This window comes from Mobula hypostoma, chromosome 17, assembly GCF_963921235.1.
Source record: "Mobula hypostoma chromosome 17, sMobHyp1.1, whole genome shotgun sequence".
In the NCBI taxonomy this organism is placed as follows: domain Eukaryota; kingdom Metazoa; phylum Chordata; class Chondrichthyes; order Myliobatiformes; family Myliobatidae; genus Mobula; species Mobula hypostoma.
In genome coordinates, this window is record NC_086113.1 from 1020477 (window position 1) to 1036438 (window position 15962).

Consider the following 15962-nt stretch of genomic DNA (forward strand, 5'->3'; position numbering starts at 1 on the left):
AGCCTCAGAATAGAGGGATGTCCATTTAGTAAGGAGATGAAGAGGAATTTCTTTAGCCAGAGAGTGGAGAATGTGTGAAATTCATTGTCACAGGAGGAGGCCAGGTCATTGGGTGTATTTAGTATAGGGATTAATAGGTTCTTGATTTGTCTGGGTGTAAAAGGCTTCAGGGAGAAGGCAGAAGAAAGGGGTTGAGAGGGAAAATGGATCAGCCATGATGAAATGGTGGAGCAGACTCAATGGGCTGGACATCTGAATTCTGCTCCTATCTCTTATGGTCTGACAGTTCATTGCTGAACAAATCTGTGCAGATTTTTGGGTCTGAAATCACTAGGTAGTGAACCATTGGTCTTTTAAGGTGATCCAGTAACTTCAGGACTACCACAGTAACACACACAAAATTCTGAACGAACTCAGGCAGGTCAGGCAGCATCTGTAGAGGAATAAACAGCTGATGTTTCCCAGCATCTGCAGAACCTCTTGTGTTTATGATTACCACATCACCCCCATCACCTTTCCATCTAAGATTTATATAATTGCTTGAATTTAAACTACATCAGGTGGTAGGTCTCAGATTCATGCCTCTGAAACACGGATCCTGGTCTCTGGCTGATTGTTTACTAACCATACCAATTGACTGGCATCAGCTTAAGTTCAAAACTTTCTGACTAGATGTTGCTGCATCTGGTGTCCCATTTCTGCCAATATCCTACACTGCTTCACCGAGATCCCTGGAAATATCCCATCACACTAGGACCTCACCTACAACCTGACTCGTTCCATTTAGGTAGTAGAATCCACTTTTGATTCCTCTTCCTGAAGTTCATGACCCCACATTAAACTCCATTTGCCAGCTTACCCCTCAGTCTATATCCCATTGCAGAATCCTTACCAGAATACAACTACCACGTGTTTTTATATTATCGGCAAAACTTATTGTTGGAAGGAACAGTGAATGTTGAATATTCAAGAATGTTCAAATCAGTACTGGTGATAAGAAAAGACATTTGTCCTGTCCATCTACAATGGATTTTGAATTCTAATCCCTATGCCAAGTAATTGGACTCATTTATCTACAAGTTGTGATTCACCGCTAATATTCAACTGACATCAGGAGTGCATTGGACCACATCGTCTGGTGCACAGTGCACATTCTGTGATAACTGACAGAAATTAGGATCTCTTAATTTAACCCACAATGCACATTAATGCCTCTCAGAAAAACTAGAAAGAAACCACATTTTAAGACTTTCTACAGATATATATGCTGACTCGTTGCAGCGCCACCTGAGATGGAGATGTCAATGTGCAGATCGGAAAAAGCTGCAGAGGGTTGTAAACTGAGCCAATTCCATCATGGGCATGGGATCCCACCATTGAGGATGCCTTCAAAAGACAGAGCCTCAAGAAGGCAGCATCCATCATTGAGGGTCCTCACCACCCAGGATTCTCTCATTGTTATCATGAGGAAGAAGGTCCAGGAGCCTAAAGATACACACTCAACATTTCAGAAACAGCTTCTTCCCCAACACCGTCAGACGTATGAATGAACAATGAACCCACGAACACTATCTCACTAACCCACGAACACTACCTCGCTATCTCACTAAGCCACGAACACTATCTCACTAACCCACGAACAATACCCCGCTAACCCACAAACACTCCCTCACTATCTCACTACACCACAAACACTACCTCACTAAGCCACGAACACTACCTCACTATCGCACTAACCCATGAACACTATCTCAATATCTCACTAACCCACGAACACTACCTCACTATCGCACTAACCCACAAACACTCCCTTACTATCTCACTACGCCACAAACACTACCTCACTAAGCCACGAACACTACCTCACTATCGCACTAACCCATGAACACTATCTCATTATCTCACAAACACTATCTCACTAACTCACAAACACTATCTCACTAACCCACGAACACTATCTCACTATTTTTTGCTCTCTTTTTGCACTACTTATTGACTTTTTATACTCTCAGGGGCCACTTTATTAGGTACACCGGTACATCTGCTCCTTGATGCACATATCTATTCAGCCAAAAATGTGGCAGCACCTCAGTGCATAAAAGCATGCAGACATGGGCAAGAGGTTCTGTTGTTGTTCAGATCAAACATCAGAATGGGGAAGAAATATGATCTAAGTGATTTTTACTGTGGAATGATTGTTGGTGTCAGACGGGGTGGTTTGAGTATCTCAGGAACTGCTGATCTCCTGGGATTTTCACACACAACAGTCTCTAGAAATTACAGAGGATGGTGCAAAAAACAAAAAACATTCAGTGAGAGGTAGTTCTGTGGGTGAAAAGGCTTTGTTAATGAGAGAGGTCAGAGGAGAATAACTAGACTGGTTCAAACTGAGAGGATGGACTGCAACAGCAGAAGACTCAGCGGCCACTTTATTAGATACAGGAGTAGTGTATATTTCTTATTGTAACTTGGAGTAATTTTTAATATATTGTATTGTACCATTGCCGCAAAACAGCAAATTTACTGACCTATGTCAGTGATTCTGATCCTGCAAGGAAACATGGTGCTAAATTGCCCCTGATCCATTGGTGCATCGTATACTTCAAAGGGCAGCTGGAGTTTTCCATCTAGACATTCAGCACAGAAATGGCCTCTGGCCCAGTCTATCAGCTCCACGTACCACCTTGCACTTTCCCTCTTGCATCTCCACCAGACCCAACTGACCCCCAGTTCTCCTGATACTTACTACACTGGTGAGAATATGAGGAGCTGATTAAGCCAGTAGCCCACAGATCTTTGGGACGTGGAAGAAGTCAGGAACCAGGAGCACAGGGCAAACCCACCTGGTCACAAGGAGAACATGCAAACTTGGCACAGACAGTGCCCGACCTGGGTTTCCGTTGCCATTGCCACTGCTAAACCACATTCATCAGCTCCTTGCTAACGTCATTACTGGGTACCAAATAACCCACAGCAAACCTTCTTCATCATTTTCCGCAAAGGTGCACACTGTGCACCCTGGCAGTAGGTGAGACAGTGTCTCACTGTGGTGAGGGAGCGTTGGTGGTGATGGTGACCACTGTACTGGAGTGGGGATTTAGTGGCTGCACACACTAAAGACATGTTTCCACTTTGTATACCCCTCATCTCCACATCGCTCCCTGGCTGCTGTGGATATGTCCTTTCAGACTTGTGGACGGCTTTCTTGTGCCTTGTGGATGATGATGAAGCAGCAGCTGTCTGGAACAGTGCAGGGAAGCTTTCAGATAGGAATCAGGACAGAAACCACAGTAATAATGCCTTTCTTTGCCCGTTGCTGATTTTTGCAGGTCACCTGACTGGGAACCAGCCACATACCTCACACCAACTTGTTGACAACACTTCCCTTCAGTTGTTGGAAAGGAAGAGATTAAATATCTGCAGTCACTTTCAACCTGACTTCCTTGTTCCATAATGTTTTGTTCACATTCAAATACAGCAATAGCTGAAGAGCTTAAGAAAGAAACTTTTGATAAAAGCACAAACCTTCCAGTAGTCTGCCAATTTTCCATAAACCAGGGCTTTGTTAGTTCTTGAGATTTTATTCAGGAAAGCAGAGTGATTTTTGTGAAAATATTCCTCCACAACAAAACCGAGGAAACTATTATCAGGTGTGTGTGCTGCAAATGCATGAGAAAGCACAGTGTCAGTTTATAGCTGTCCTAGCCATCTTTTTATTGGTTAACTGCACACTTACTGCACAACAGCTAGTTACCAGCCTCGTTGAGCTGTTGTCATTTGGCAGCTTGACTCTTAATAAGCATGAATTTTTATTTGCATCTGCTGATAAGCGAGCCACCAATGGGAGTTCATGTTTTACCTTCTGCTACCACACTTCACTGGTACATTGGCTGTGTATTTCATATTTCAGTAATATATGAGTGAAATTGTAAATATTTTGTTAGATTAGGCATTCTTTGTCATTTACATAATTCATTACGGGTTGTATGTACAAAGAATGAGAATGGCATACGTCATCACACCACCACGTCGTAAGTGAGTGTCTCACTAAAGTAAAAGGAAGCAGACACACATCTCTCAGCTCTCATTAGTTTCTGGAGTTACATGATATACCAGTGGCAATGAGTAAGTAGTAAAACGAATCTGAAACAATTACCCTAACTGTTGAAGTGCAGCACATTATTTTCTTTGCAAGAGGAGAGAAAGGTTCGAGTTAAAACAAAAGGCAGAAAATTCACGGGTTCATCAACAGTCGGTGATAATAATAATAATAATAATAATAGATTTTTTAAAATGCAGAAATGGCTGGCTACATCAGAAAGATAGACACATTTGATTACACGACAAATAACTACATGATGTATACTGAATTAATTGAAAAGTATTTTGAAGCAAGCGAAATAGCCAATGGAAAACAAGTGCCAGTTTTGCTGAGTGTAATAGGTGGGAAAGCATATAGTTTGCTTAGAAGTTTTCTCTGGTCTTAGACTCCCCCACTATAGGAAACATCTCTCCACATCCACTCTGTCTAGGCCTTTCAATGACATCCCCCCCATCTCCTGTATGTGTCCCCTCACACAATCCCTCTAACCTGCACCCTGAAGACTGATGACCAATAGACTTCTATCCTGTCCACCACATCATTGTCAATTCATCTGCTGCTTTAGTTACAGCCCCCTTTTCAAATCAATCCTCATAACATAGAACCAATTCTTGTCTCTGTCATCCCAGCAAATTAACAAACTCTTTTTCCTCTCCATGGTCACTGTTCACTTTCATCACCTTTTGGTATTGTCACTGTTCACTTTCATCACCATTTGCTATGATCACTGTTCACTTTCATCACCATTTGCTATGGTCGCTGTTTACTTTCATCATCATTTGGTATGGTCACTGTTCATTTTCATCACAATTTGGTATGGTCACTGTTCACTTTCATCACCATTTGGTATGGTCACTGTTCACTTTCATCACCATTTGCTATGGTCACTGTTCACTTTCATCATCATTTGGTATGGTCACTGTTCACTTTCATCACCATTTGGTATGGTCACTGTTCACTTTCATCATCATTTGGTATGGTCACTGCTCACTTTCATCACTATTTGCTATGATCACTGTTCACTTTCATTACCATTTGCTATGGTCGCTGTTCACTTTCATCACCATTTTCTATGGTCGCTGTTCACTTTCACCATCATTTGGTATGGTCACTGTTCACTTTCATCACCATTTGGTAATGTCACTGTTCACTTTCATCTCCATTTGGTATGGTCACTGTTCACTTTCGGGTCCCCCTTTGGTATTTCTGCTCTTGCCTCTTGCAGGGTTCGAGGGAACACCTTGACAGGCCCTGTGGATTTATCCACCCTGATATGCTTCCTGACGGCAAACATCTCCTCCTTGGTAATCTTATAGGGTCCATAGAGTTGATACTGCTTTGCCTCACTTCAACAGACTCTGTGTCCACCTTGTGAATAAATATAGATGTAAAAAAGATCATTGGAGATCTCACCCGTATTTTTCTCTTTTGTATTTGCAGTTTGTTGTCTTTTGCACCTTGGTTGTTTGTCCGTCCTGTGGGGGGGGGGGGCAGTCTTTCATTCATTTTGCATGGTTCTTTGACTTACTGTGAATGCCCACAATAATGGTCGCCAACTGGTCGATCTTTGAGACTTTCCCAGTAGATCCCGAAAAAAATGAAAAATAAATACACAAATACTGTTGTAATGTGAGCATTATAAAAATAAGTAATACTAATTAGGATAATAGTAATATAGCAATACTCCCGCTACTGAAAGCTGTTTGTAAAGAGAGATCGTTTCTGGGTTGCGGGGTTTTAGTTCCGTTCTTTCTATATATGTTTGTATAGCTCCCCCGCCATGCACTGCAGTAGAAAAGACTGGAAGTAAAACCCCACAACCTGGAAGCAACCTCTCTTTACAAACAGCTTTCTGTAGCAGGAGTATTGCTATATTACCATTATCCTAATTTGTATTAACTTATCTTTATATAATGCTCACATTACAACACTGCTCCCCCTTTAAATTCCAATACTTCCCAAATGTAAATAACTGGGAAACAAAAAACAGTGGTGTCATTATCTTGCGTACCTCTGAAACTTATACTAGTGTCTCAGTAACAGCTTACCAATACAAAACACCTGAAAAATGTGGTGGATTCAACATTCAGTCTAACAAAGGAAACTGTCCATTCAAATATTCAGTCTGTCAGGAGGTTTGCGAGGGCACTGTGCTGCAGCAGATGAACATTCTGAAATCTAAATACAGGAGCTGTCTTACTGACGAACACCTCACAGACTGTCTCAGACTGGCTGTCTGTAGTTATGAGCCAAATTTCAGGGAACTAGCGGAAAGTATTCAGCCCCAGTCATCACGCTGGGTGCAACAGTCAATTTTTATTCATTTATTTTTCATGTTGAAATAAAAAAATAATGAAGCATAGAATTAAAGGTGTTGTAATGTGAGCATTATAAAAATAAGTAATACTAATTAAGATAATGGTGATATAGCAATACTCCCGCTACGGAAAGCATGTTTGTAAAGAGAGGTTGTTTCCAGGTTGCGGGGTTTTACTTCCGGTCTTTTCTGCCCAGTGCGCATGCGTGTGACTAAACGATTTAGTGGGTCGATCTTGCCTTTCACTAAGGCTGAGGTAGGGGATCTTGGGCTTAAAAAGGTTGGCGACACTAGCCCACAAGAAAATGAATCTCAAGGTTGTATATGGTGACATATATGTACTTTGATAATAAATTTATTTTCAGCTTTGTCAAATGAAGCTAATCCCCTTGGTATGCAAATTGGCCAGATCAGGGATCAAGTCGTGGCATTTGGGATACCAGTCATTGGAGAGTGTGGCATTCAAGGCCTAGTGTTTAGGGTCCTAGTCATCAGAGAGACTGGAGTTGAGGTCTGCAGTTTGGGGTCCTCATCCATTAGTTGTTATCAGTGAGTCCTGGGGTCAATTGGATGTCTGGAATGTGAGACCTGATGGCTGAGCTCTGAGTTGGCAAGTCCATCGGAGAACATGAAGCCCAATGTCTGTGAATCTGCAAATCCACGAATGCCAGAGATGGCCAGTCCTTGGGTTTGAGGGGAGTGTGAGCATGAGTATGAATGTGTGTGTGTGTGTGTGTGTGTGTGTGTGTGTGTGTGTGTGCGCGCGCGCGCGCACGAGTGAGCATGAGTGAGAGAAAATACCAATCATTCGTTCCAGCCAGCTGGGGTTTCTTTCTAACTGTATTTAACTGGTTTGCTCTTGCATCAGTGTTGCCAAGTCTGAATCAGGCACAGTGACAACACTCCCTGCTTACCTTAATCCACGTTCCGGGAAAGAAGATCAGTGATTTTGATAGATGCTGTTAAAGGAGTGGTGTTAATTGAGTCCTAGGTTACTGCTTTTGAGTTGTAGTAACAGCGTTAGTTTTTAATTAGCTTGAGAGTTTTTAGTTAGTGGCCTTGTGTTTATTACTTTTCTTTCTTCTGTTTGGATTTTATTCAAGTTCTATGAACTGTTCATTCCTTTGTGTGTCTCTCCCTCTGCACTTGGGCCTTCAGTGAACTCCAGTCACTACTGTTTAATTCTTCTGTGCAGCATCACAGTGATTCGCTTTGAGACCACAAATACTCAGCATGGTCACAAACTCATCAATTGCTACAGTACTGTATCCTGCTTCTAAACACTGGCTCAGCCTTCCTCTCTAAACCAAACCAATAACACCGTCACTCACACACTCCATGAATCACAAGCCATTGTACAACAAGCTAAATATATTGAGTAGGTTTCAAGGTAATTTTATATATTCTTTGCAGATAGTAAAATTGAGTACTGCATATGGACTGCATTATTGGTACAATGTTACATGAAATATCAATAAAACCTCGCAGTATTTTATTTACGGATCAGTCATTTACTTACGGAACATGTTGTAAAACTGCTTTGGAATGAGATTGAGTTTTCCCCAGGGAGAGCCGTAATTTTTTTTCTTGGTGTATTCAGCATGGTTAAATTCAGGCTCTGTTCCAAATGAATCAAGAACCCTCAACAAACAACTGAGGAAGGATGAGAAAATTAGAACTAGTAGCATGGAATGATGGACATTTTATTCCAGATATGTACTTTGCACTTTATTTTTATATAATTATTTATATGTTGTTGTTCATTATCTGTTGAATGTTGTTTTTCGTTTCCTGTCACACCAATATACCACAGAAAATCCCTAATACATGTTTGCACATGGTGAATAAATGTGATCTTTTTCAGCTGTTTATTAATCCCACAGTTGTGTTCAATGTGTTCAAGAAAATGAATCTCAGGGTATTATATAGTGATAAATATGTATTTTGATAAAGTTACTTTGAACTTTGAATGCCAAATTGATCTTTACTTTTTGTCCTGGGACCAGGTAGCATTATTGAGAAGCTCATTGGGAACTGTTCAGATAAAAAGTCAGAGTGATAGAAAAGTTCAGCACAGAAACAGGTCCTTTGGTCCATCTAGTCTGTGTTGAACCACTTAAACTGCCATCAATCTGCACCTGGACCATAGCCCTCCATACCCCTACCATCCATGTACCTACCCAAATTTCTCTTAATGTTGAAATCGAGCTTGCATGTACCACTTGTGCTGGCAGCTCATTCCACACACTCACAACGCTCTGAGTGAAGAAGTTTCCCCTCATGTTCCCTTTAAACTTCTCACCTTTCACCCTTGGCCCATGGCCTCTGGTTGTAGTCCCACCCAACTTCAGGTGAAAAAGCCAGCTCACATTTACCCAATCTATACCCTCATAATTTTGCATACCTCTATTAAATCTCTTCTCAATCTTCTATGTTCCAATGAATAATATCCTAACCTATTCAATTTTTCCACATAACTCAGGTCCTCCAGACCCAGCAACAACCTTGTAAATTTTCTTTGCAATCTTTCAACCTTATTTACATCTTTCCTGTAGGAAAATGACCAAAACTGCACACAATACTCCAAATTAGGCCTCACCAACGTCTGAAACAACTGCAATATAACATCTCGTCTCCTATGCTCAATACTTTTATTAATGATGGCCAATGTGACAGAAGTTTTCTTTATGACGCCACTTTCAATGAACTATGGACCTGTATTTCCAGATCCCTTTGTCGTACTGCACACCAGAGTGCCCAGTCATTCACTGTGTAAGGCCCACCCCAGCTGGTCCTACCGAAGTGCAAAACCTCGCACGTGTCCGCATTAAATTCCATCGGCCATTTTTCCAGCTGGTTCAGATCCCTCTGCAAGCCACGATAGCCTTCCTCGCTGTCCACTACACCCCAAACTTGGTGTCAGATCCAGTTAACCACGTTATTATCCAGATCGTTGACATATATGACAAACAACAATGGACTCAGCACCAATCCTTGTGGCAGTCCACGAGTTACAGGCAGGGTCAAAAATGAGATTCCCAAACCACATATGTGCAAAGGAACAGGAGCCTCAGGACCCACACCACCAGGTTCAGGAACAGTTATTACCTCTCAACCATCAGGACCCACACCACCAGGTTCAGGAACAGTTATTACCTCTCAATCATCAAGCTTCTGAACCAGAGGGGATAACTTCACTTGCCCCATCACTGAACTGTTCCCACAACCTATAGATTTACTTTCAAGGACTCTTCATCTCATCTAGATACGACTAAAACTCTCATGCTCTGTCTGCCTGTCTGTTTGTGACCTCCAATTAGCGCAAACAGTGCATTACAGCGGCACTGTTTTTGGCTAAATAGAATTAAAATGGGCAAACTTACAGAATGCAGGCAAAGCTCAGGGTTATATATTCGTATAAAATTGCTCATTCACAAAAATCAACAGGCTCCCCTTTAACCTGAGAGCCAATCTGCCATCATGGAAATTGAGACGTGACAGCCTGACGCATGTGCACGGCCAGCCTCAGCAGCGACACCTACTGGAGCAAAAGGGCAGGGCAGCTCTATTTCGAGTGGTCACATTCTGCTAATCACCATCAGCATGTGCAGGATTGGGACAGATCTAACTGCCACCCGTCAAATAAGAGATAATTAAATCTTATTGTAATCACGTACTTCGAGACCCCCATAAAACCCTTTGCTTCAGTCAAAGGACAGAGGTGACTATATCACATCCACTTAGGAGACGGCCAACCACTTCATCAAGAATAATCAGCATCCTTTGGTGTTACTGCTTCATATTTTCTATCCAGAATTAGGGTAAAAAAAATGGTCAGCCTATTTATGCCGCGTGGAGAGGGAAAGGGGACATTATGGTCAAGAGATGACGCCAAACGTTGTCCAGAAGTGGCAGGGAGAGAGAGAGAGAACGAGAATCGGATGAAACCAGGGCCGCACAACTCCAGGATCAAAGAATCAGGACAAAAAGAGATGAGAGGAGAAGAGACAGAGGAGGAGAGGCATGCACGTCTCCAGGATCAGAGACAAACAACAAACAACAGAAGAGATGAAGAGACGGGGGATGAAAGGACTGCATGTCTCCAGAATGACAACAAGAGGCACAAGGGTGGCAGATAAACCAGAAATGATGCCATCAAAAGTGTCCTTTGTTAAACGAGGAGGAGCTATATTTGCTTTGCTACATGTCATTCTTCTTTAATAAACTGAGGTTTTCTGCTTCAGTTTCCAAAGCAAAGCGATACCAATAGCATTCAGGAAAATTTAATGTTCATTCTGGTCACGTCAGACTGCACTACCCTTCTCTCAAAGGCTGCCCCGACGGGTCACCCCGTTGTCTAGTGTTCTCTGTATTCATTGCTTATTTATTTATTATTGTTATTATTTTGCTTGTTTTTTGTTTGCTGTTTCTTTGTATTTACTATGAATGCCCACAGAAAATGAATCTAAGGGTTGTATCTGGTGACATATATGTAATTTGAGAATAAATTTACTTTGAATTTTCAATTTAAACTTTAATCAGATGACGATCAAATCGCACTTAGGCTAAAGGAGTTGCTGGTAGCCCAGAGAGAGACCGTTAATATTTCCTGCTTCAGAATGACCAGCGCAATCAAGACGATCTACTGTCCTACCGATAGTGGGTAAAGGATGTCCCGAGCACAGAGCCGAGTTGCTTCAACCCAACAATGTCAATGTATATGAGATCGAGCAGCTTTTCTCCTCGGATTGGACATCCATCTTTATTTCCAGTCAGAATGCTCAGGTACCTAATCCAAATGAAATAAAAGTACGATGTGAGAGTCTGACCAAGGCAATAAACAATGCACCATGTCATTTCATTGCAGCCTCTCCAGACATTTCCAAATCTTCCTTATTCAACATTCATTGGATCTTAACTTTACAATTTTGATATTCCTGCTGAACACAATAGATTGGTTAAACTATATGTGGGAGTGGAAATCCAACCACAAGGAATGATTCCTACAGGTAATCACTAGTCACAATCCACCACTCTAAATGTACTCCCTCCACCACCACCCTCTGCCTTCTGCAGGCAAGCCAATTCTGAATCCACCTGGCCAAACTTCCCTGGATCCCATGCCTTCTGACTTTCTGAATAAGCCTACCGTGTGGAACCTTGTCAAATGCCTCACCAAAATCCATGTAGATCACATCCACTGCACTACCCTCATCTATATGCCTGGTCACCTCCTCAAAGAACTCTATCAGGCTTGTTAGACATGATCTGCCCTTCACAAAGCCATGCTGACTGTCCCTGATCAGACCATGATTCTCTAAATGCCCATAGATTCTATCTCTAAGAATCTTTTCCAGCAGCTTTCCCACCACAGACGTAAGGCTCACTGGTCTATAATTACCCGGACTATCCCTACTAACTTCTTTGAACAAGGGGACAACATTCGCCTCCCTCCAATCCTCCGGTACCATTCCCGTGGACAACAAGGACATAAAGATCCTAGCCAGAGGCTCAGCAATCTCTTCCCTCACCTCGTGGAACAGCCTGGGGAATATTCCATCAGGCCCCGGGGACTTATCTGTCCCAATGTATTTTAACAACTCCAACACCTCCTCTCCCTTAATATCAACATGCTCCAGAACATCAACCTCACTCATATTGTCCTCACCATCATCAAGTTCCCTCTCATTGGTGAATACCGAAGAGAAGTATTCATTGAGGACCTCGCTCACTATCATAGCCTCCAGGCACATCTTCCCACCTTTATCTCTAATCGGTCCTACCTTCACTCCTGTCATCCTTTTGTTCTTCACATAATTGAAGAATGCTTTGGGGTTTTCCTTTACCCTACTCGCCAAGGCCTTCTCATGCCCCCTTCTTGCTCTTCTCAGACCCTTCTTAAGCTCCTTTCTTGCTACCCTATGTTCCTCAATAGACCCATCTGATCGTTGCTTCCTAAACCTCATGTATGCTGCCTTCTTCCACCTGACTAGATTCTCCACCTCACTTGTCACCCATGGTTCCTTCACCCTACGATTCTTTATCTTCCTCACCGGGACAAATTTATCCCTAACATCCTGCAAGAGATCCCTAAGCATCGACCACATGTCCATAGTATATTTCCCTTATAGCCTTATAGCCTCATAATTTGCCCTTCCCCAATTAAAAATTTTCCTTTCCTCTCTGATTCTATCCTTTTCCATGATAATGCTAAAGGCCAGGGAGCGGTGGTCACTGTCCCCCAGATGCTCACCCACTGAGAGATCTGTGACCTGACCCGGTTCGTTACCTAATACTAGATCTAGTATGGCATTCCCCCTAGTCAGCCTGTTCACATACTGTGACAGGAATCCATCCTGGACACACTTAACAAACTCTGCTCCGTCTAAACCCTTGGAACTAATCAGGTGCCAATCAATACTAGGGAAGTTAAAGTCACCCATGATAACAACCATGTTATTTTTGCACCTTTCCAAAATCTGCCTCCCAATCTGCTCCTCGGTATCTCTGCTGCCTCCAGGGGGCCTATAGAATACTCCCAATAGAGTAACTGTTCCCTTCCTTTTCCTGACTTCTACCCATACTGACTCAAAAGAGGATCTTACTACATTACCCCGCCTTTCTGTAGCTGCAATAGTATCCCTGACCAGTAATGCCACCCCTCCTCCCCTTCCCCCCCTCTCTATCCCTTTTAAAACACTGAAATCCAGGAATATTGAGAATCCATTCCTGCCCTGGTGCCAGCCAAGTCTCTGTAATGGCCACTACATCATATATAACATATATAACCATATAACAATTACAGCACGGAAACAGGCCATTTCAGCCCTTCTAGTCCATGCCAAACTCTTACTCTCCACCGACCTGCACTCAGCCCATAACCTTCCATTCCTTTCCTGTCCATATATCTACCCAGTTTAACTTTAAACGACAACATCGAACCTGCCTCAACCACTTCTACTGGAAGCTCGTTCCCCACAGCCACCACTCTCTGAGTAAAGAAGTTCCCTCTCATGTTACCCTTAAACGTTTGTCCTTTAACTCTCAACTCATGTCCTCTTGTTCGAATCTCCACCACTCTCAATGGAAAAAGCCTATCCACGTCAACTCTATCAATCCCCTTCATAATTTAAACACCTCTATCAAGTCCCCCCTCAACCTTCTACGCTCCAAAGAATAAAGACCTAACTTGTTCAACCTTTCTCTGGAACTTAGGAGATGAAACCCAGGTAACATTTTAGTAAACTTCCTCTGTACTCTCTCAATTTTATTGACATCTTTCCTATAATTCGGTGACCAGAACTGTACACAATACTCCAAATTTGGCCTTACCAATGCCTTATACAAATTCAACATTACATCCCAACTCCTATACTCAATGCTCTGATTAGTAAAGGCCAGCATACCAAAAGCTTTCTTCACCACCCTATCCACATGAGATTCCACCTTCAGGGAACTATGCACCATTATTCCTAGATCCCTCTGTTCTACAGCATTCTTCAATGCCCTACCATTTACCACTTATGTCCTATTTTGATTAGGCCTACCAAAATGTAGTACCTCACATTTTTCAGCATTAAACTCCATCTGCCATCTTTCAGCCCACTCTTCTAACTGGCCTAAATCTCTCTGCAAGCTTTGAAAACCTTCCTCATCATCCACAACGCCACCTATCTTAGTATCATCTGCATACTTACTAATCCAATTTACCACCCCATAATCCAGATCATTAATATATATGACAAACAACATTGGACCCAGTACAGATCCCTGAGGCACACCGCTACACACCGTCCTCCAATCTGACAGACAGTTATCCACCACTACTCTCTGGCGTCTCCCATCCAGCCACTGCTGAATCCATTTTACTACTTCAATATTAATACCTAACGATTGAACCTTCCTAACTAACCTTCCATGTGGAACCTTGTCAAAGGCCTTACTGAAGTCCATATAGACAACATCCACCGCTTTACCCTCGTCAACTTTCCTAGTAACCTTTTCAAAAAATTCAATAAGATTTGTCAAACATCACCTTCCACACACAAATCCATGTTGACTGTTCCTAATCAGACCCTGTCCATCCAGATAATTATATATACCATCTCTAAGAATACTTTCCATCAATTTACCCACCACTGATGTCAAACTCACAGGCTGATAATTGCTAGGTTTAATCTTAGAACCCTTTTTAAACAATGGAACCACATGAGCAATATGCCAATCCTCCGGCACCATCCCCGTTTCTAATGACATCTGAAATATTCCTGTCAGAGCCCCTGCTATTTCCACACTAACTTCCCTCAAGGTCCTTGGGAATATCTTGTCTGGACCCGGAGACTTACCCACTTTTATATTCCTTAAAAAGCGCCAGTACTTCCTCTTCTTTAATTGTCATACTTTCCATAACTACCCTTCTTGTTTCCTTTACCTTAAACGATTCAATATCCTTCTCCTTAGTGAATACCGAAGAAAAGAAATTGTTCAAAATCTCCCCCATCTCTTTTGGCTCCGCACATAGCCATCCACTCTGATTCTCCAAGGGACCAATTTTATCCCTCACTGTTCTTTTGCTACTAACATAACTGCAGTAACCCTTTGGATTTATTTTCACCTTACTTGCCAAAGCAACCTCGTATCTTCTTTTAGCTTTTCTAATTTCTTTCTTAAGATTCTTTTTACATTCTTTATATTCCTCGAGTACCTCATTAACTCCAAGCTGCCTATATTTATTGAAGATCCTTCTCCTTTTCCGAACCAAGTTTCCAATATCCCTTGAAAACTATGGCTTTCTCAAATTTTTAACCACAATGCTAACCTGCACAGCAGCTTTGAGTGTCCTATGGACTCAGACCCCAAGATCCCTCTGATCCTCCACACTGCCAAGAGTCTTACCATTAATACTATACTCTGCCGTCATATTTGACCTATCAATATGAACCACCTCACACTTATCTGGGTTGAACTCCATCTGCCACTTCTCAACCCAGTTTGGCATTCTATCGATGTCCCATTGTAACCTCTGACAGCCCTTCAAACTTTTAACATAATTCCATGTATGTATCCAAGCTCTCAGTTCATCACCTTTGTTCCTGATGCTTCTTACATTGAAGTACACACACTTCAGCCCTTCTACCTTACTGCCTTTACACCTTTTATTCTGCTTCTCTTTCCTCAAAACCTCTTTATATGTTAGATCTGGCTTTACTCCATGCAATATACTGGCAGTTCCCACATGACCTTTATCCTCCTCCACCTCACTATCTGCTCTAACACTCTGGTTCCCCTCCCCCTGCAAATCTGATTTAACCCCCCCCCCCAGAGCAGCACCAAATTATTTGTTATCCAAAATTATTTGGCACTTGGAAAAGAAGATCTGCTGTTTGGTTAACACTTCTCCATAAAGGTAACCTTCATTGCGATCCATAACTGTAATTACCATAACTGTAAAACTGTGAGTTCCAGAAGATTGGAGGGTTGCAGATGTTGTTCCCTTATTCAAGAAAGGGAGTAGAGATAGCCCAGGAAATTATAGACCAGTGA

At 42.2% G+C, this 15962-nt stretch overlaps 1 protein-coding gene across 5 annotated transcripts in view; it reads right to left on the bottom strand.

Annotated features, from left to right (window-relative positions):
• The window catches only part of LOC134357777 (alpha-1,6-mannosylglycoprotein 6-beta-N-acetylglucosaminyltransferase A-like), a 158465-nt gene that overhangs the window by 38876 nt on the left and 103627 nt on the right, over window positions 1-15962 (bottom strand). For all 5 annotated transcript variants that reach the window (XM_063069412.1, XM_063069411.1, XM_063069410.1 and 2 more), the window contains 3 exons: window positions 11074-11208; window positions 7939-8072; window positions 3526-3659 (listed from right to left, as the gene is read on the bottom strand). In XM_063069412.1, the coding sequence (XP_062925482.1) occupies window positions 3526-3659; window positions 7939-8072; window positions 11074-11208 (403 nt within the window). The remainder of the gene's footprint in view (window positions 1-3525; window positions 3660-7938; window positions 8073-11073; window positions 11209-15962) is intronic.